Raw genomic sequence first — 21,348 nt, forward strand, 5'->3', positions numbered from 1 at the left:
GGGATCTTAGTTCCCCGACCAGGGCTTGAACCCACGACCCCTGCATTTCAAGGTGGATTCTTAACCATTAGACTGCCAAGGAAGTCCCCACCCAGAATCATCTTTCAGAAACATAATTTTGGTCAGGCCACTCCCCACTTAAAACGAGTGGCTTCCATTGCAGATAAAAGCAAGTCAGACTCCTTCTTATGACTCAGAAGGTGGGACATGATTTGGACCCTGTCATCTTCTCCACCCTAGCTGTCTCCCACCTTTGTGTTTCTCCAACTTACCCAACCTGTTCCTGCCTCAGGGCCTTTGCACCTCCTTTGCCCACAGTCTGGAGACTTTTCTCCTACTCTTCCCAGGACTGGGTGCATCTCATCATTCAGGTTCCAGCCTAATGTCCCAGCCTATGGGAGGCCTTCCCTCATCAGTCTGTCCAAAGGAACCTCCCTTACTGCATTACCATCTTCTAGTGTCCTGGTATCATTTTCTCCAGTTACCCGGGTTATGTCTTTGTTTCCTTTTTTTTTTTTTTTTTTTTGTCTTCTACAGTAGACTGTAAGTTCCAGGAGAGATGGGTGCTGGTCTGTTCTGATTTCCTCTTTATGTCCAGGGTCAAGGTCAGTGCCTGGACTGTTACAGTCTCTCAGTAGGTGTTTGTTTAATGAATTGCTTAAAAAACACAGTGCACTTACTCCTTTTTTTTTTTTTTTTTTTAAATGATGGGAGGAGAGATGATGTGCAGGGGGAACATGGTGTTTTGTTTTGTTTTTGGCTGTGCTGGGTCTTCATTACTGTGTGGGCTTTTTCTAGTTGCGGTGAGAGGCGGCTGCTCTTCATTGCGATGGGTGGGCTTCTCATTGTGGTGACTTCTCTTAGTGAAGACCACGGGCTCTAAGTGTAAGGGTGTCAGTAGTTCCAGCACTCAAGCTTTAGTAGTTGTGGCTCCCGGGCCCAGGAGCACAGGCTCAGTAGTTGTGGTGCGTGGGCTTATTTGCTCCTTGGCATGTGGAATCTTCCAGGATCAGGGATTGAACCAAGCCTCCTGCATTGGCAGGCAGATTCTTTACCACTGAGGGAAGCCCTGCTCATCTCATTTTGAACTTCATTTTGCCTTTGGTGCCTCCAAGGACACCAGGAGACAGCGCCAAAGAATTGATGCCTTTGAACTGCGGTGTTGGAGAAGACTCTTGAGAGTCCCTTGGACTGCAAGGAGATCAAACCAGTCAATCCTAAAGGAGATCAGTCCTGAATATTCATTGGAAGGACAAATGTTGAAACTGAAGTTCCAATACTTTGGCCACCTGATGGGAAGAACTGACTCACTGGAAAAGACCCTGATGCTGGGAAAGATTGAAGGCAGGAAGAGAAGGGGACGACAGAGGACGAGATGGTTGGATGGCATCATGGACATGAATTTGAGCAAGCTCCAGACGTTGGTGATGGACAGGGAAGCCTGGTGTGCTGCAGTCCATGGGGTCACAAGGATTTGGACACAACTGAGCGACTGAACTGAAGTGACTGACTCCAAGGACTCCAGCATGGGACTATCTGAAAGTCCCAAAACAAAGCCTTCTTGTTGTTGGCAGCAGGGGTTGGGTGGGTGGGGAGTGTCCTTCATCTTCTCCTGAGCCTGGGTTGCCCTTCCTAAGTCTCAAGTCCTCTTTCATTGCTGCTTCACTTGGGCTCAGTGGCCTGACTTGGTTGTATCTCTCCTGACCTTGGAACATTCCTGGAATCTCGCAGGAGGGAGTTTCCATGCCTGTGTCTTCTGCAGCCAGTGATGGAGGGGGAGCAAGAACCGTGTTCTTGGTCAGGGTCAAGTCCCTCCATCCGTGTTGCCTGGGCATGTGCACCAGGCCAGTGGGCAGGGGCAATCTGCACGCCCTGTGCCCCCTTATCCCATACTAGTTCCCCAGGTGGCCTGGCTTGTGCTCACAAGCCTCTGAGGCCTTCTTGTCAGCAAGGCCAGTTTGGTTCTCCTTTTAAGGGTTCTTCATTTAAGATCAGCTCCAATTTCCCTGAGCCTTTGGGAGACCCAGGGCAGAGGTCCTCAAGCAATCAGCATCATCCCCCAAGCCAGGGTGTGGCTTGTTTGCATGACCGACTCCTTCCTGACTGAGAGTTTCCTGGGGTCAAGTTCAGGGTTAGGGGTCTTAGCCTCCATTCCAGGTGCATACCGGTTACTGGCAAACTGCTTGATGAATGAATGCGTGCAAAAGCCAGGCTGTTTTGCAGAGTAACGTGTTTCCATTTGGGCCTCAAAAGAAGGATGTCCAAATGGGATCCCCCTCTTTGTGGTTAGGGGTAGAACAGGGCGGGTCCCCTGGCTCTCAGGCTGCCTGAGCCTCCCTGGGTCCAAGATGCAGGATGCTAGGGGACCCTGAGCCACTGGGAGACATAGTGGCCTAAGCAGACTCTCCTGTAAGCTGCCTGCTCTGGGGACCCAGAGATGCTCTGGGTCCAGGAGAATTGCCTGCTGAGACCTAAACAGCGATGGATCCCTCTCCCCAGTCCCCTACCCACTGCCGAGGACAGAAAGAGCAAGGCCTCACTCATGAGAAGCTTCATGAATTGAGCCTGTGAGCCTGAAGCTTCCTGGACCTGCCCTCCTCTCAGTCCTTCTGCATCTGGCCGGTGGTTTTTAGAGATCAACCCCTCAAGAGGTCAACCCCTGGGCTCAAGCCACCAGATGGTAACTGGCTGATCTGGGATGCGAGATGTGACTGCTCCAGCGCCCGGGGGTTTGCCAGGTCCTGGCCTGGGACACCATCCAGAGGGCACACAAAGGCCGGCCTTTTTTTTTTTTTCGGAGGGGTCAGATAACTCAGGACAGGCAAGGTCTGGGTCCTCAGCCAGGCAAGAACCAGGTACAGGAAGTGGCATCTATTTATAGGTCGGGCCAGTGCCGTTCCAGCAGCAGGTGATAAGTGGGTAGGTTAATAACACACTGCCCCCTCCCCCTCTCTCGCCAGCAGAGGTTGGGGGCTGCATTAGCCGCAAGCAGCCCCGAGCTGGGATAGGCTGGCCCAGGCTGGCTGACGTCCAGATGGCTGTGCTCCAGCCCCAGGAGGGCTGCTGGGAGCATGGGAGCAGCAGGACCAAGTGGGAGCCAGCCAGGCCGCTGATGGGGGCAGGGCCAGCATGGGAGGCCGCCAGGGGCAGCAGCCCTGGCTCCCTGGGTGTTTGTGGTGAAGAGGTTGCTGTATTCAAGTGGAAGCTGAGCCGGTGCGCCCAGCCCTGGAGCAGGGCATTCTGCTCTGATGGGCTTTGTGGGGAGATGGAGAGAAAAGAATGTTCCATGTCAGCTCAGGAGCTCCAGGTTGGGGGCATGGTGGGAGCGAGGCAGACGTCTAGGGTGGCCAGAGGTTCAAGCTGGACCACCCCAGGTGAACCAGGCCCCTGGCACCGACCAGTTCTACTCCTGACTTGGGGACCCCGCCCCCACTTCTCTTCCCTGCCCCCCTCAACCCTAGCTCCACAGGGAGCTCTCTCTTTCTCTCTCTCTCCCCTTTTGTAGTCACCTTGGCTTCAGATGACATGGAGTGGGACTCTTCACCCTCACCACCCACCTCCTCCTCTGCCTCTCTGTCCATCATCTGGGCCAGCCGGACAGGTCATCCCTGGGACTAATGGTATCTGGGAAGGGCAGGTCGAGGGGTCACACCAGCATCAGCCCAGGGAACAGAAAACTATGAGCAGATTCGAGTAGCTATCCACCCCCTGTCTGTGACATGCCAGGCACTTTTCAAGCCCTGGGGGGGCACATGGTGACCAAAAAGACACAGACTGTCCCCTGGAGCCCACAGGCCAGTAGGGGGGTAGTGACGACCAGAGGTCAAGAGCAAGACAGGGACACCAAGCTATGTGGACGATGATGAGCCCCGCCAGAGCGAGAGGGAGAAGGCCAGAGCCGTGGGAAGAGCGCACGGGGCGGGGGCACTGTCCCCAAAAATGGAAGGAAACCTCGTGCCTGTACCTTCTGGCCATGGGGCAGCTGGAATCACCGATGTATAAAAGGAGTTTGTGCGGATTAGTCTCAGTTTGACACTCCCTCCCCGGTGGCCTGCTGGGTCTTCTCCATCCCTCTCCGACCTGCTCAGTGTCCCAGGGGACTGGCCCTGTGGCCAGCATGACCTGGGCTCTCTTGTTCTTGTGACTTCTGCTTGGCTTGGGCTATGGGAGAGGGCTGCTTTGTGGCCCCAGTCCCAGATGTAGCTCCTGTCTGGACCCCTCCACCGCTGTGCTCTCACCAGCTCCCATCACACTTCAGGTGGAGACTGGTTAGAGCTTCCTGCTGTGGCCAGTCCTGGGTGTGCCCACCTGGCTCGAGGGTTGACTAAATAGTCCTCCATCAAGTTCTCTTCAAAACCCAGCCCACCTCACCTGTGCCCCTGTTTCACTAACGTTCTAATAGCTGATCTGGGACTCACCCCTTCACAGCGCAGGAAACTGAGGTTCAGAGAAATGATGCAACGTGCCCCAGGTCACCCTCCTCGCCCGCTGACCCAGAGCCCAGCGCTCCGGGGCCCCTGTGGCCTCCGCGGACAGGCGGCCTTCTCTCTTACCTGGGCAGTAGCAGCGCAGCACGCCGGGCTGAATCAAGGACGCAGGCACCGAGATCTGGTCGAACAGGCAGCTGTAATTATTGCTGGCTTCTTGCCAAGGGCCTGTGATGAGAACCTTCACTCCTCCCTGGAGGGAACAGAGGCCAGCAGGGGGCGGGGGTCAGCCACACTGGGATAGGGGCCTCCATGGCTGCACCGCTCAGATGGCGGGCCACACCCCTAGCCCACGTGCTTGTGGAACATGCAGGCTCCCCATTCCCATAAGCCCTACTTTATTTGTTTTTAAACTTTTGTTTTGTGTTGGAGTCTAGCCGATTAACAATGCTGTGATAGTTTCAGGTGCACAGCAAAGGGACTCAGCCATACACATACATGGATCCCTTCTCCCCAAAACTCCCCTCCCATCAGGCTGCCACATGACACTGAGCAGAGTTGCCGGTGCTATAGAATAAGAACTTGTTCGTTATCCACTTTAAAGGATACAAATGAACTTATTTACAAAACAGAAACAGACTCACAGACTTAGAGATCTAACCTATGGTTGCCAGGGGGCATGAACGGGGGGAAGGGAGAGTTAGGAAGTTTGGGGTCCACATAAAGCCCACATTTGATAACCACTGTCTCAGGACTGTGGCAGGGAGAAGGGCCCCAGTTCTCCTCCCCCTGGTGTGCAGAGGCCCCAAGACGCCCTTTGCCTTTCAGAGCTGGCATCCTACAGGGGGATGGCAGTTCTGACCCCTGATCCCCTCCTGAAAGAGAAACTTTCAGCTCTAGCCAGAAGGGGGCACAGTTTGTCACACCCTTCCCCTCAGGATGCACCTGAGAAGCTGGCCGGGGCGGTGGGGGGGGGCCCTGTGGAAGGTAGTGGAGGGGCGGGAGGGCGCGTTCTCTTTCATCTGCTTGCGCACAGACAGTGGGAACTCTGAGCTGTGGAAACAGGCCTGGGCATCTCAGTGGCCCCCCAGGGAGTGGACATGGTGATGGCAAGGATGAGGGGAGACCCAGGATGCCCAGGGTGGGGTGGGAGAGCCAGGGAGGTGGATGCAGATGGCGACGGGAGAGACATTGGAAGGAGCGCTCCGAATGGGAGGGGCACAGAGGTCGCTCTGGGCTGGACAGGGCGGGGCAGGGGGCGTGGCATCCTGCTGGACGCTGGGGACGGGGTGAGACTGTGCATGGCCTCCCGCCTCTGGGTTGAGCCACCCTCTGTGCCGCCGGCATGGCCTGCAGCCCCCTGACTGTGTGTGCACACTGTACACGCAGCCCCTGATGTGCTTGCAGCCTGGCTGGGCTGCAGCTGCTCCCACAGGGCGGGGGTGGGGCAGGGGGAGGGAGGAAGGGGGATGGCGGAGGGTGGCTCAGATGACCTTGCTCAGCTCAAGGGGAGAGGGCCCCGGAAGCGTCCAGGCGCAGGAGGGTGCAGGAAAGGAATCAGCACTCCCTGCCCGCCTGCTGGAACCAGCCAGGGCAGCCCCACAGCACACAGAGTGGCCTCACGTCTCAGCGCCCTGGGCAGTCCTGTTTTATTGTCCGAGCTTAGTGATTAATAGCACACTGTCCTGCCTGATGTGGGCAGCACGGTGTAGGTGCCCCACTCAGGGCTCAGACTGCGGTCACTGAGTCAGGGAGGCTTGCCCTGGGGGTGCAGAGGGTGAGGTGGCTGGCCTCTAGGGCTCCCCCCGCTCTCCTAGGGTGGGCAAACCCAGGCTCCAGCCCCTTGCCCAGCAGGGGGCCAAGAGCTGCCCAGGATGGGGTGGAGGGCACCACCTAGTGTCCAGGCAGAAGTCAGGAGGCACCCCTGCTAGAGACCGGGGTGCTGGAGGACGGGTGAGGGGCGCCTCACTTCTCCAGGCCAGAGAGGCCAGACCCCAGCTCTCCTGCTGCTCCGAATGGCAGTGAGACACTCTCTCCTGCTCACTGATCCGTTCTTGGGTGACCTGTCCTTGGCACTGGCCCATCCATGCCCCCAGCCTCAACATAGCACTTGCTTTGGAGGCTCCCCACAAGGTTCCTGGAAGCAGACCTGGTGCAGGACTGGCCTTGGGCGTCCATAGTGAGAGGCTTAGAGGTGAGTCCCCCATGGGCCAGCACAGAAAGATTCCCCCCAGAAGGGGCTCTCCCAGACTGGAAGGGGCTCTCCCAGACTGGAAGGCATTTTCCATGTGATCTTAGATGGGCCTTCCTTCCTCTGCCTGGAATGGCTAGAAAAATCAGCTTCCTGCTAGACAACCAAAGTTTAGAGGGCAGTAGAGAAGGAAATGGCAACCCACTCCAGTGTTCTTGCCTGGAGAATCCCAGGGATGGGGGAGCCTGGTGGGCTGCCGTCTATGGGGTCGCAGAGTCGGACATGACTGAAGCGACTTAGCAGTAGTACTAGCAGCAGAGAGACCTCAGGACCAAGAGCCAAAAGCAGGAGGCCTGCCCCTGCCTTCCAGTAGCTGTGTGTCCTCAGGCAAGTGGCCCACCCTCTCTGGGTGGCATTTGAACTCTAGGCACGCTTTGGCCTTAACAGTCTTTGGTTCTGACATATGGACCCAAGGAGAGGTTTGGAGTTCTGTCAGTGTGGCGGGGCTGGGGCCACACCCACGGGTCCCTGGGCTGGGAGTGGGTGCCTGGCTGGGAGTTGTGCCACATGACTAGGGAGAACCTAATTTTGGGGCGCCTGGGAGCGCCTGAGACCAGGTTGGGGTACAGTGGTCCTTGGATCCTGGGTAGTGGAAGTGCAGTGGCTTCAAGAGGCCACAGACAGTTACTCTGTGAGCAAAAATGAAAAACAAACAAACAAACAATAACCCCAATCAATAGCTGCTAGCACGAAGCCAGGGCTGCTGTGAGGAACAAAGAACTGCAGAGATTACTGGAGAACATCAGGCTCTTCTCCATGGAAACTGCCGCAGGAGGAGCTTAGCATCCATCCTGTTCAGGAGGGGGTTTCCATGGCAACATTGCCTGGCTGGGCTGAATCACTGTGACAAGGGCACCTGATAGCTCTAACTGCAGACTCCTGTGCCTGGTGTGGCAGGAGCGTCACTGGAGGGAGATGACGCAGAAGGGCTTGGGGGAGGAGAGGCAGCAAAACACGCTACCTGCAGTCTCTGTGCCCCTGGAGCCCTGAGATAGAGGCCCTGGATTTCTGATGCACCTAGGGAGGGTCCTGGAGGCCTGGGGGAACATCTGTGTGTGTGAGTATGTGTGTGAGTGTGTGTGTGTGTGTGTGTGTGTGTGTGTGGTGAACAGGTGGACACAGCAGAGGGGAAATGGGAACAACCTGTGCGGAGGCAGAGGGACACTCCAAGAAGAGACAGCAAGACAGCCCTAGCCTTAGCCTCCTTGTGAAGTGGGTGCCTGAAAGTGAAGTTGCTCAGTCGTGTCCGACTCTGTGACCCCATGGACTGTACCCTACCAGGGTCCTCTGTTGATGGGATTTTCCAGGCAATAGTACTGGAGTGGATTGCCATTTCCTTCTCCAGAGGATCGTCCCAAACCAGGGATTGAACCCTGGTTTCCTGCATTGTAGACAGACACTTTACCGTCTGAGCCACCTCAAATTTTAGAGCTGGGTGAGGGCACTGAGCCACTGACCTCATATTTACAGACAGGGAAGCATCCCCAGGCCTAGGTCTTGCTGCAGAGCCCTCCACAAGCTTGTCAGTGCCTGGCTAGAATGGGGCTCCTGACACAGGTGGAAGCAGGCTTTTTCCTGGTGGACAAGGGGTGAGGGTGAGGGGAACCCTGCTAGCTGATGGGGGGCGGGCTGTGATGGGAGGAGGGAAGGGGGACAGCGGGGAAGATGCTGTCTCCTGCAGGAGAACCCAGGAGGGGCAGTCCCTGCTGCTGGACCAGGCAGGGGGAGGAAGTAGCTGCAGACCCGCTGGAGCCTCTGCAAGAGGCCTCCCCAAGCCACCACATCGGGCTCCAAAGCGCCTGGCTGGGTGGCATTTGCCCATTTCCCAAATCAAATTGAGTCTGAGCTGCTTTTGTTTCTGCGTAGCTGGAAGCAACGAGAGCTTCTGCAAAAGGAGGCTGGCTGCTCCCTCCCGGAGGGGCTTCCCTGGTGGCTCAGACAGTAAAGAATCTGCCTGCAATGCAGACCAGGCACCCGGGCCGTCATTCCTTTTCTGTTCCCGTGCCGCCCTCTCGTGGCGAGCTGCTGAACTGACCTTCTCCGAGATACAGTTCAGGGATCCTCAGGCCAGCGATTGGATACTGGAAGGAGAGGGCCAGGCTAGCCAAGGGCCCCTGACCAGTGCCCACAGGTCCCAGGGCCTTGGGATGTGTAGCCAGCTCACAGGCCAAGCACAGGGGTAAAACCCTTCACTTCCTGCTGAGGACCGGATCCCAAGGTTGTGGACTTGGGCCTTGAGGCCACCCTGCTCAGAGGACACTGAGGCCCAGAAGGCAGGCTTCAGAGTCAGGCCCAGGAGGCAGCACCCCAACTCCCAGCTCTGACCTTCCCAGGCCCCAGTCCCAGGGCTCCCTCTTGGCTTCTCTGAATTGCAGTCTTAAGCCCCATGGGGGTTGGGGGGGGGCAGCTGCTGGGCTGAGCTGATCTATCTCTCCAGAGGGACAGGGTCACCCTGAGCCACACTAAGGGTAAACTGAGTCAGAATCTTGAGGTCTTACAGCGACCGCGGGGATTGGGGGGCGCCCATGAGTGGGGGTGCCCATGGATGTGGGCAGAAGAGGCAGGCGCTCCTGGAGCTGTTCACTGAGTCCTGACAACACCCCAGTAAGGAAGACAGGAAAGCAAGCCACCTTGGCTGAAGTCACCACCGGCCAGGCAGCAGGGGACAGGATTTGAATTCGGACTGTGCGCTCCCAGCCCCGTGCTCCTCACCACATAGGGGAGCCACCTCTAGACACCTGAGCTTTGAAGCGCCTGTTGCCTGTGGACCCAGCACTGCTCTGATACCTGCTGTATCTCTGGGGAGCTCCTGTCCCAAGGTGGGGTCACTACCTGGGCTGATGTGGCATCTGAGAGCCAGGACATTTGTGCACAGTGAGCACCATGGCCACGGCAGGAGGACACGGAGAGGAGCCTGGGCCATGAGCTGTGAGGGCCACAGAGTAATACCCAGTAACGTAATAATAAACTACTGATTATTTGCTATGGGACAAAGACTTTACCAAGCCCTTCTGGCGCCTCGCCTCACCCCGAGGCAGGCACTGTTTTCACTTCCACCTGATGGGTGAGGAAGCTGAGTCACAGGGAGGGAGAGTCACAGCAGAGCCAGGATTGACACCCAGAAGTGGACCCCTGAGAAGTGTCCTCCACTCTGGGCATCACTGGCCCTTTCACCAGGGCCTGGGGGAGCCTCAGAAGCAGAGACAGGCTCTCAGGAGAGTTTCATTTCTCAGGGAACCCCGTTAGCTCTGTCCCAGCACAAGCATCATCTCGGAAGCCCCTACCAGCGCCTGGGGTCTGTTTAGCCAGCATCCCTGCCCTGCCTGTGCTGGAAGATGTTTTTCTGGGGTGTGCATCACTGCCTTTTGGTGACCCCGTGAGCTTCAGGGTCTTTTAGGAGCACCCTTCCTTCGGTGTCCTGGTAGCAGCCCCTGCCCCGGCAGCTAGGCAACGTGTCAGTGGAGCCAACAGAGCCATGGGCAGCTGCCTGCAGCCTGGGGAGAAAGTGCCAATCTGGGCCCCAAGTACCTGGCAGGTGGCCTGGGAGGGAGCAGGGGCATGGCCTAGTGGGCAGCAGGGGGTTAGGGAAGGCTCGGGCCATTCCGTCCCTTTCCTATGCCATCCTACTTCACAGGAAAAGCAAAGGTTCCTTCCTTCATCACCTGTACCAGCCTGGAAGACCTGGGTTTCCTGTGGTCCTGGGCTTTGGAGCAGTGATTCTCAACATCAGATCTCAGCCCCCAGAAACTGAGGACAGACCCAAGGAGGGGGCTGAGGTCACAGGCGGGAGAGCCTGGGTCATGTAACATGCCTCTGATCTTGTTGAGGCTGGATATACCCCAAATCTCACAGATGACTCTTCAGAAACTGTACCCTCCCTCTCAATTTGATGGGAATTTTTGTTTTGTGAAACAAATCAGAAGCAATGGATACAGACGGTCTATGGTGGTGACGGTGGATTTTCAAATGGTTTTCCAGCAGCCGTAGGATGCTTTTTCCAAAAAAAAAACAGACAAAGCAAAACATGGATGGAATCTTAACACATCAGCCAGGTGACAGTGGTGACAGCAAACACTGATCCTGGCCCCACTGGGGGGGCCACCTGGCCTCCGAGGAGACCCCTGCTCCCGTGAGAATCGGGAACACTCCTCGAGAGAGGTGGGGGTATTTCTAGTGCCATGGGGACAGAGGGAGGGGACTTGGTCTGCACCACCCAAAACTTCAAGGGGAGGGCAGCCACATGCAGACAAGCATCTCTTGCTGCATGCTGGCAGGTGGGCAGGTGGTGAGGCAGGTGGGACAGGTGAGGCAGGTGGGGAGGTTGGCAGGTGAAGCAGGTGGGCAGGTGGGCAGGTAGGGCAGGTGAGGGGTGGTGACGGCAGTGGCAGCTTACCTCTGGGTAAGACCACTCCGGGGAGTAGTCGGTCACCATGAACACCCGTCCGCTCTGCTGCAGCATCCCCAGGGTGCCCGAGGCCGAGGCGGCCGAGACCACCTCAGCGACATGCATGTAGGCCATGGTGCCGGCCCCGCCCTCGGCGCTGCTCAGCTGCAGGCTCCCCTGCTGGGGGCTACAGCAAGGGATGCACATCTCGGCCTGGGTGAAGGGGGCACGGGCCCCATCCTCCGACTGCGAGAGTGCTGTGCCGTCCCCTGACACCAGCTGGTGCCCGTAGATGGTGCCGCCGCCCCCCTCCACGGAGATGAAGTCATTGATCAGGTCGGAGAACTGGTTGCTGAAGGAGATGTCAAAGTGGTCCAGGCTGAGCTCCATGTTGGAGGCGTTGCCCAGGCTGGGCTGGGCCACGGGGTAGAGCCCCTGCACCACATTGCCCGGGAGGAGGGGGACGCCCCCGGCACTGCGGATCACCCCGGTGGGCTCTGGCTGCAGGTAGTGCTCAGAGCTACAAGCCTGCAGCTCCCCGGACTTGATGAGGCCTTCACCCCCTTCGGCCACCTGCGAGGTCTCCATGGTGACCTCCCCTTCCGTTGCCATGGCCTGGAAATTGGCCTGAAACTGCATGAGGTGGAGGGAGGATGTGGACTCGATCCGCGTCTCCACGTGGCCGCTGCAAGAGCTGGTCTGTGATGAGGCCTCCGTTTTCACCGTGGGCATCACAAAGGTGCCCCCAGAGTCACTCAAGCTGCTGTGGGCGTTCTGCTCAATGGGGAGGGGCTTGCTGGCATCCTGCAGGAAGAAGCTTGGGGAAGGGGTCTGGTGGACATGGGGGCTGTGGCCCGTCTGGCTGAAGCTGGACGTGTAGTCCTTGTTGGAGTCTATTGCACTGAAGTCCATTTGCTCCAGCGTGGTGCTGGGGCTCAGGCCACCGCCCGATGGCAGGAGGCTGGAGCCGGCGGTCAGGGTGAGGGAGCTGGATGCTGCAGCCGCCGCAGATGAGGAGTAGGCATCTTTGGCCATCTGCTGCTCAAAGGAGGTGTCTTCGGTCTTGATCTCCTTGGTCAGGACGGTGGTGAAGCCGAAGCCCCTCTCCACGGGTGGCGAGTGCCGGACATTGGTGCTGACCATCTCGGCTTTCAGGCCTCCGCCCCCATATGTCTGGCCCTGCTTTGGGTTATTGAGGAAACAATCGGGGTCAAAGTTCATGGTGGTTTCTGGAATCTTCCGGCCCCCATCAAGGGTGGTGGAGAGGACAAGCTCTTCGGACACGTTGGTGGGCAGCATGGACAGGCTCTCCGAGCTGCCCGTGGTGGGGAAGGCGAACTTGTGGCCGTCAGAACTCACAGCCAGGACGAGGCCCTGAGAGGCGTCGGGCGAGAGGAGGTGGTGGTTGGGGCCGGTGGTGGGGGACATGGTGTACACGGCCTCGTTGGTGACCTCGGACATGAACACTGTGGCGCTCTGGGACAAACTCCCCATCACGGACGCCACCGCCATGCTGGACACGCCCGTGACCACGGGGCTGTCCACCATGTCCGGGTCGCTATTGAGCCCGCTGCTGATGGACACGGGGGAGCTCTGGGTGGTGTCGGGGACCTCCACCTGGTTGGTAGAGGAGACCTCCGTGCTGTTCTGGTGCAGCAGCACGGGCTTGGCCACCTTGCCGTTCCTCTTCTCTCGACTCGAGCCCTTGCCGTGGTGGCTGTGCTCCTGTTTGCCCTCCGACACGTCATTGTGCTGCACCTCCGCGTGGCCCCCGTACCCCCCCGCCCGCGGCTCCACCTTCGGCGAGATGATGCGGTGTTTGGCACTGTTACACTTGTGGTGCACGCTGCTGCCCGCTCCTGTGGAGATTGCAAGCACAACACACACGCGCACACACACACGGGTACACATACATGCACACGCACCAGAGAGTCAGAGCGGGGGCTGCGGTGGGGCCCTGTCCCTGAGCGCTGGGGTCAGGCAGAGCCCAGCCTGGGAGTCCAGGCAGGCCCTTCTCCCCACCCGCCCCCAAGGCTGGCATGGGACAGACCCTCAGGGTGTCGGGCCAACTTACCCCACCTGGGTTCTCACATGCCCTCCGAAACCATCTTCCCGACCTGGACTCTTTGTCCCAAATAGTCTTTTCAAATAGTAATCAAAGCGCCCCAGCGCATGGTCGGGAAGTGGGGCTGGGGAGAATGTCATCCTCTAGGAAAATCCTTCCCACCCTCAGAAGCATTCACTTACTGGACTGGGCCTTGCTGGCAAGAGGGGCTCAGTCTGGGATGCTGACCGGGGCCCTCTCCCCTCCCACTAAATTTTCCATGACTGCCCAGCAAGCCCCTCTGGGACTGAAAGCCAGAGGTTGATGGTGTTGTGTGTGGCCGGGGGCAGGGGTTGGGGGGTGGGGGGTGGGGAGGGGGGTTGACTGGGAAGGAGGTGGAAAGCAATGAACTCCTCCTGGACTAGCTTTTAGGCCCCAGGACCAAAGAGGGTTCTAGACTTCATTCCAGAGGCAGAAAGGTTTTTTGGGGCCACCACCTCCTGTTTAGCTAGTCTGAGTCTGTCCTTGGCTCTTTGTAGGGTGAGATCCTTCTAAGACCTGAGCAAGGATGGAGCCCTAGCTCTCAGTTGAGTGGCGGAAAAGAAAGAGCCTTGGGCTCTGAGCATTTTGAGCAAGCTGCTCTCAGGGGTCTACCCCCAGGCCTCCACTCCTCGGTAGTTTTCATTCCGTCTGATAAGGGTGATGCTGCTTTTGATGAAAGGGTGGATTCTCCCCTGATCTTGTTCCAGCCTCACTAAGATTCCTAAATGCATGAAGAGTTCTCAGAGAAGCAGCATGACCCTCTAATGGAAATAGCTAATTAAGGCAGCTAGGGAGTGAAGAACTACATTTCAAAGAGCAAATACCATTATCAGAAGCAAAGACACTCAAGATGGGGGTGCAGGACACTGTGTTCTTGGAGGAGGCAGAGGTGAAAGCGAGAGGTTTAGCTTGAGCGGTCCTACTGACTCAAGGCTGACTCCCTGGAAAAGCCTCTGTTGGCCCAGTGCCCCGGGGACCTGGCTCCTGCCTCTGATGCCTGAGATCCTGAGGCCTGGAAGGCACCTGGGGCAGGTGGATGTGGACGGTGGCTCAACCCCACGCACTCCTGACTGTGCTGCTCACAGTCCCAAAAGGAGGTGTTTATCTGGAGACTGTTTTCTCCTGCCCAAAGGGGGCTGCTCTGCCAACCTCGCCAGTCCCACCAGCCCCACCAGCCTCACCAGCCTCACCAGCCCCACCAGCCTAGCCAGGCAGGATGAAGGAGAGTTGCCATGGGTGCTGTGGCCTGGCTCGTGGCTGACTCCCCTCCCCTCCTGGACATCACACCCACTGCCTGGGAGCGCCCCTCGCCTACATGCCCGCTGGTGGCCTGGCTCACCCAGGCTGCCGGTGCAGAGGCAGTTGTGAGTCCGCGGCGGCGGCTTGGTCTGGTGGCTGTCGAGGATCTGCTGCACAAGCTGCTCCACCGAGAAGCCCGAGCTGCTGTTCCCATTGCTGCACGTCCACTTGATGCCGTGGACTGTGGAGAGAGAGGTGGGAGAGGGGGGTGAGGTCAGAGGCCACCTGTGCCTGGGGGAGGTCATGGGAAGGATGGGGCCTGAGCCCTCCCGGAGCGTGGCCCTCTTTCTGCTGGCAGGCTGACTCCAAGCACCACAAAGCGATGCCCGCAGGAAGGGAGAAGGGAGGCAAGAGAGGGGGAAACCAGGCTGCTCCATCACAGCCCCTCCCCTGGGGAGCTCCGTGCTCTCCACTCCTGCCCCCGCCATATCTCCCATTCCTGCAGTGGGGAGGGATGGCCCAGAGAGTCACTTTTGGTTTTGTAAAGCTCAAGTGCATACCGTGGTTCTTCAAGGGGTCGTGGAGTGGAGGGACAGAGAATGAGGGTGTGGGGAAGGAGAGGTCTGGGAGGCTGAGGGACCTCCCTAGAGTGCAGGCTGTGGAGATGTAGAGGAGAGATGGTGGCTGGGGGGTCTGGCTCCCAGCAGGATGGACGGCCAACCCTGGTGGAAGGGGCACTACAGCTTCCTGCTCTCACCAGACTTCTCGGCCTCAAGGGGCTGCAGATTGAGCTGGGGGAGAAGGGGATGGACCGAAGGGCCCACGTGGCCTGGACAGTGGGTGCCCACTGATGATGACTGGCCACCTGGATGACCACCGTGCAGTTTCGGCTCTGCCCTCCTCTACCCTGGACCACTGCCATCCCTGGTGTTGGAGTCGGGGCCTGGGATGGCTGAGGGTAGGCTCCCCACCTGCCTGGCAGGACGGGGCTGGAGTCTGAAATAAACGACCTGCCTGGCTGAGTGTGTGGACTGACTGAGCTTCACGCCCGCTTGCCCTGTTGTCCTTTTTAAGCTGGAGCAGACCCGGCCGAAACGCGGCACGTGGCACAGTCCAGCTCTCTCTGGTGGCTCCGGGGGCCCGGGCCCAGAGGCAGTGAATTCACAGCCCCAGGCTTGGGGCTGGTACTGGGGGTTGCAGGAGGGACCCAGGTCCCTCTGAAGAGGGGATGGTGGGAGCTGATAGTCTGGGAAGAGGAGCAGGGCATCAGGGCACAGGGTCAGAGTAGGGAGAGACCAGGGGCTTTGCCAGGCAAGAACAGTTTCCTTTCTCCATTGGTTAAGCTGGTCCCACGTGAACTCCAGGCAAAGAACTATCACAACTTGCAAAGCCTTCCTTTGCTTTGTGAGGGGCATAAGGAAACACATTGGGAAAGTCTACACAGCAGGTAACTTCCCTGGTGACACAGTAAAAAATCTGCCCGCAATACAGGAGACCTGGGTTTGATCCCTGGGTCGGGAAGATCCCCTGGAGTAGAAAATGGCAACTCACTCCAGCATGCTTGTCTGGAGAATTCCCTGGACAGAGGAGCCTGGTGGGCTACAGTCCGCGGGATCACAAAGAGTCAGACACGACTGAATGACTAACAGAGAGCAGGTGGGAGGTGGATTGGATTCAGACCTGGATTGGAGCCCAGGCTTTGGTCTCTACTTGCAGTGTGAATTTGGGCAAGTCACTAAACTTCTCTGAGCCTCAGTTTCCTCTTCTGTAAAATGGGAATACAAGAGTAGCCACCTCACAGGATGGCCTGGGAGAAACCCCGATCTCCTGCCTGGTACTCTGCGCGGTCCCCACCAAGAGTAGCTGTTGTCATCACCGTTAACGGTGAAGCAGTGGTGGCAACACACAACACAGGATGCTGGCCCTGCCCTGCAGGTCGGTGATGCTAGGCGAACAGGCCGGGACATCCACAGGCGGCTCAGCCTTGGAACGGGCAGGGAGAACTCCACGGTGCTGTCCATCTCACGTCTCTGCTGCTTGTCAGCACCTTCCTGTAGAACTTGAGTGGTTTTTCAAAGAAATCCCGTGTGTGAGTGTTGTGATCCCCTGGGACTCCCTCGGGAGCACCGCTTTTCTTCTGTGTGCACCTGTCCCAGGTGTTTGTCCAGCATCCTTGTCCCCCACTCCATTCTGATGAGCCTCTGGCTCCTCTGCTTCCTGCACCTTCGACAGCACTAGGGCCATGGCCCTGCGCCGGGCGGGTCCTGAATTGTGACGGGTCATTGAGACAGGGTACTGGCTGAGTGGCTTCTGCTCCAAGCTAGCTCAGCTGCCTGGATTTGAAGCCATGGGTGCCTGTTCAGAACTCTTTGTGATGGTGACGTTCAGGGGTCAGGGATTTATAGCCCACCTTTCCGCAGGTGGATGGCGTCGCCCCTTGGGATCCCCTGGGAAATTCTCCAGCAGCCCCAGGAGGTTTGAGCTCCTGCTGACTCAGGGCCTCCTGCCTGGCAGAGCCCAGGCCAGAGGTTTGCAAACCCCATCATAGTCTTGGAGTGCTTTTCTCAAATAACCTCTGCCTAGAAATCCACTATGGAAAATGGATCACAGTGGAAGGGGCCTGGCTCAGGTGGGAATTGGGGTCAGGGCCTGACACCCATTCCCAGGATCTCCCTTGGCTCAGGACCTTTTCCAGAATCCTCAATTTATAGATGAGAAAACAGAAGCTGGGGGACAGGGTGGGGCCCAGAGGGCAGGACTCAGGACCCCTTTCCTTGAACTGTGGTACACACAGGTGGCCTTCCAGCTCTCCGTTCCCTGCCCCAGCGTGGGGGTTCCAGAGGGGGTGCTCTGGCTTGTTTCTAAAGTCCTGCAGGAGTTCCTCCCTTGCAGTCAGGACGACAGTCATAGAGCTCTGTCCTAGGCCCAGAGCCTGCAGGTTCTGCAAACCTGGGACCAGAAACATCTCCAGAGCTCCTTGCAGTGTGTTTCCTTGTGGGAGGGCTTGGAGCAGGTGCTCACTGCAAAGCCAGACCAGGTGTTCTCAGAGAAAACCTTCCATGAGTCTGAACTTGAATCTCTGGGGAGATGAGCTGGACTCAGGCAACCCCTCTTGGCATCTGGCCACTTGGCAACTCCCTACCCAAAGCTCTGAGGTCCTGGGGCTGGGTGGCTTCGCTAGTCCCCAGATCGGCAGTCACATTTGCTGGAATGTTCTGGCATTTCTGACCAGGACCCCCTGTGCTGACAACTGCCACTGAGACCAGTCTCCCCTGGCCCCCATGGGGGTGCGGCTCCCGAGTTCTCTCTGCCTCTTGCTCATCTCCTTATGTTGTAAAGGTTATAAAATGAAAACCCAGTGAAGGGTGACAGATTGCTAGCAGAGAATTTCTGGATGCTAAATGCAAATTGCCTACTGTCTTAGCACATCCAATATGCAAATTGTCTCCCTCCCACTCCAGTGGGGGCGGGGAGGAAGCCCCCTCCTTGGAGGTGGTGAGCTGTTAGTACTGAATATCAAATACTATCAAGACGGCTTTTAACATGTCACGCTCCGCTTCTCAACACGTAATGAATCAGCGGGAAAGGAGACTTCTATGGGGAAAAGAGAGCTCTGCGGAAGGAAGGTTACTACACGTGCACTGGCCCCTCCCCCTCCACCGCCCCTCCCCCTTCATAAAAGCAGCGAAAGGGAAACTGCATTGAAAGTACAGTTGGTGAATGGTAAGGTCATGACCTGGGGTGGGGGGGGTACAGAAAGAGAAGAGGGAATTCCCCCTCCCCCCCAAGTCACCTTATGGTGGTTCTGGGCCACCTTGTGCCCTCTGCTCTCCCAAGGGCTCAGGGGTCCCTATTCGCAGACCACAGTTGGCAGCCCTTCCTGGGGCAGAGGAGGAGGCTGAGTGTTTCCTGCCGAATTCCAGGCAGAGGGGGCCCTCTATAGCCACCCATACACGAGGAGGCCGGGATGCTCCCTGGCTGCTCAGATGATGTGCCCAGGAAGGCTGGGGCAGGGGGCACCAGAGATGGGGAAGGTGGGCGTGGGTGATTCCTCACAGGCCTGCACAGGACAGGAAGTGGCCAGAGTGCCACAATGGCCAGCAGAAAGTGGGGTGTGGCAGGGCACTCCTGCAGTGTTGCCACAGTCTTGCTGCTGCCCAGGGAACCACACACTGGCTGTGCCGGGCGGCTTACAGCAGGCCCGGTGGGAGGACTGGTCTGTGAGCTGACAGCGTTGACCTGGCCTATCCACAAGGCCCATCCTAACGACCTCCTGCAGCTGGGCAGCCGCAGGAACATTAACCTGAATAATCAAAATGAAATCAATGACAACAGCATGGCGCCACGCTTTGGAGGGTATCTTCAGATGAGCAATTCACCCGAGAGGTGGCCAACCACCAGGAAGAGTGTAATTGAGATCTGGAGGCAAGGCTGGGGAAGGTGCTGGGGTGAGGCCCCCCTGCCCCTGCCAGGGGCTGGCTGTTAGACAAGCGTTATGTCTGCTCCTTCCCAATTTTTGGGCAGTGGTGGTGGAGAGCTTTGGCCAGGCAGACTTAACTTGACCCCACACTGAGCTGCCCTGTCACCCATTGTGGGCAGAAATGTGTATCCCAAATTCTTAATTTTGAAACCTTGACCTCAAATTTGAGTATATTTGGAGATAGGGCCTTTCAGGAGTTAATTAAGGTTAGATGAAGTCCCAAGGGTGGATCCTAGTCCAATAGGACTGATGTCCTTATAAGAAGAGGAAGAGACATGGGGAGTGAGCACACGGAAGTCATGTGAGGACACAGCAGGAAGGTGGCCTTCTGTCAGCCAAGGGGAGGGGCCTCCCTGGAGACCAGCCCTGCCCACACCTTGACCTTGGACTTCTAGCCTCCAGAATATGAGAAATAGATTCCTATGGCTCAAGCCGCCCAGGCTGTGGTGCTCTGTTATGGCAGCCCCAGATGACCAATGAATACATTAAGAGTTTCCATCAGGGCTTGGGCTTCCCAGGTGGCCTGGTGGTAGAGAATCCACCTGCCAATACAGAAGCTGCAGGAGATGCAGCTTTCATCCCCTGGGTTGGGAAGATCCCCTGGAGGAGGAAATGACAACCCACTCCAGGATTCTTGCCTGGGAAATCCCATGGACAGAGGAGCCTGGAAGGCTACAGTCCACAGGGTGGCAAAGAGTCGGACACGACTGAGCGACCCATATGCCATCAGGGCTCAGGCTGCCCCCTCCCCAGGCTCCCTGGCTAGAGTTCTACCAGCCAGGAGAGACCCACCCTGCCCTTTCTGCTGCACACATAGGGTGTGTACGTTCAAGGGGCCCTGAGATCTTTCTGAAATGCCTCCTTTTGAAACTGAGCAGGACTCTGTCGGGCTCCTGGGTTCCCCTCTGCTCCCCACTCTTTGTTTGTAGGGAGCAGACTCCAGTCTCCATGACCTTCCCTGAGTCCCAAAGGGCAGATTCAAACAGTTGCTATCAAGGGAGGAACAGGCAAGGAATCACCTGAGACCAGAGGGGAGAAATCAGAGGAGCTCATCAAGATCACCCGAGAGCAGCCCGGAGGGCCCGCACAGACCCTGCACACAGCCTGTTGTTGTCAGCAAGCCCACCCTTGAATCAACGCTATAAGACTCCTCACCAGATCCTCCTGGGTGAGGACACACAGGTTTACAGGGCAGGAGCCTGTTGTGTCCCCCTTTCCCTGGCGAAGCAAAAAAGCTATTCTTTTCTACTTTACACAAAACTCTGTCTCTGAGGTTGGATTTGGCGCCAGAGCCCAGAGGCTGAGCTTTTGACCTCACTTTTGCTGCTGCCTTTTACTTTTTTCACTTTCTAAAAATTTACTGATTTTTAATTGGAGGATAGATGGTTAGATAGCCTCACCGACTAAATGGATATGAATTTGAGCAAACTCTGGGAGACAGTGAAGGACAGGGAAGCCTGCTGTGCTGCAGTCCATGGGGTCGCAAAGGGTCAGACAAGACTTAGTGACTGAACAACAACACAATTGCTTTACAATACTGTGGTAGTTTCTGCCATACATCACCATGAATCAGTCATTCCATCCCTCTAGGTTGTCGCAGAGCACTGGGCTTGAGCTCCCTGAGTCATATAGGAAATTCCCACCGGCTATCTATTTTACACATGGTAGTGTATGTTTCGGAGAAGGCAATGGCACCCCACTCCAGTACTCTTGCCTGGAAAATCCCATGGATGGAGGAGCCTGGTGGGCTGCAGTCCATGGGGTCGAGAAGAGTTGGACACGACTGAGCGACTTCACTTTCAGTTTTCACTTTCATGCATTGGAGAAGGAAATGGCAACCCACTCCAGTGTTCTTGCCTGGAGAATCCCAGGGACGGGGGAGCCTGGTGGGCCTCTGTCTGTGTGGTCGCACAGAGTCGGACACGACTGAAGCGACTCAGCGGCAGTGTATGCTTCAATGCTACCCTCTCAATTCTTCCCACCCTCTTCTTCTGCCCCTGTGTCCACAAGTCTGTTCTGTGTCTCTACTGCTCCCCTGCAAATAGGCTCATCAGTACCATCTTTCTAGATTCCACATATATGCATTAATATACAATATTCGTTTTTCTCTTTCTGACCTACTTCACTCTGTATAATAGGCTCTAGGTTCATCCGCCTCACTGGAACTGACTCCAGTGTATTCCTTTTTATGACTAATATTCTATTGTATATATGTACCACAGCTTCTTTATCCATTCATCTGTCCATGAACATCTAAATCTTACCCTTCCATCCCACACATGCCAGCTCAAGGGTCACCTCGCCCTGGAGGCCCTCCTGGTTACTCCAGCTCTGGTCCCCACTAAAGCCAGAGTCTGAATCATGGGGACAGGATGTTGTTGAAGGGACCTGTTCTATTCCCCCATGGTTTGAATGATTCCTGGTACACAGAAGATGCTCAGTGAACATCGGTTCAGTTCAGTCGCTCAGTTGTGTCTGACT

General features: G+C 57.0%; 1 protein-coding gene across 2 annotated transcripts in view; it reads right to left on the reverse strand.

Annotated features, from left to right (window-relative positions):
* CAMTA1 (calmodulin binding transcription activator 1) overlaps positions 1 to 21,348 on the reverse strand; it is a 979,917-nt gene that overhangs the window by 86,800 nt on the left and 871,769 nt on the right. For both annotated transcript variants that reach the window (XM_018060410.1, XM_018060411.1), the window contains exons 8-10: positions 14,488 to 14,628; positions 11,072 to 12,921; positions 4,554 to 4,680 (exon numbers count right to left, since the gene is read on the reverse strand). In XM_018060410.1, the coding sequence (XP_017915899.1) occupies positions 4,554 to 4,680; positions 11,072 to 12,921; positions 14,488 to 14,628 (2,118 nt within the window). The remainder of the gene's footprint in view (positions 1 to 4,553; positions 4,681 to 11,071; positions 12,922 to 14,487; positions 14,629 to 21,348) is intronic.

Source organism: Capra hircus, chromosome 16 (genome assembly GCF_001704415.2).
Source record: "Capra hircus breed San Clemente chromosome 16, ASM170441v1, whole genome shotgun sequence".
NCBI lineage: Eukaryota > Metazoa > Chordata > Mammalia > Artiodactyla > Bovidae > Capra > Capra hircus.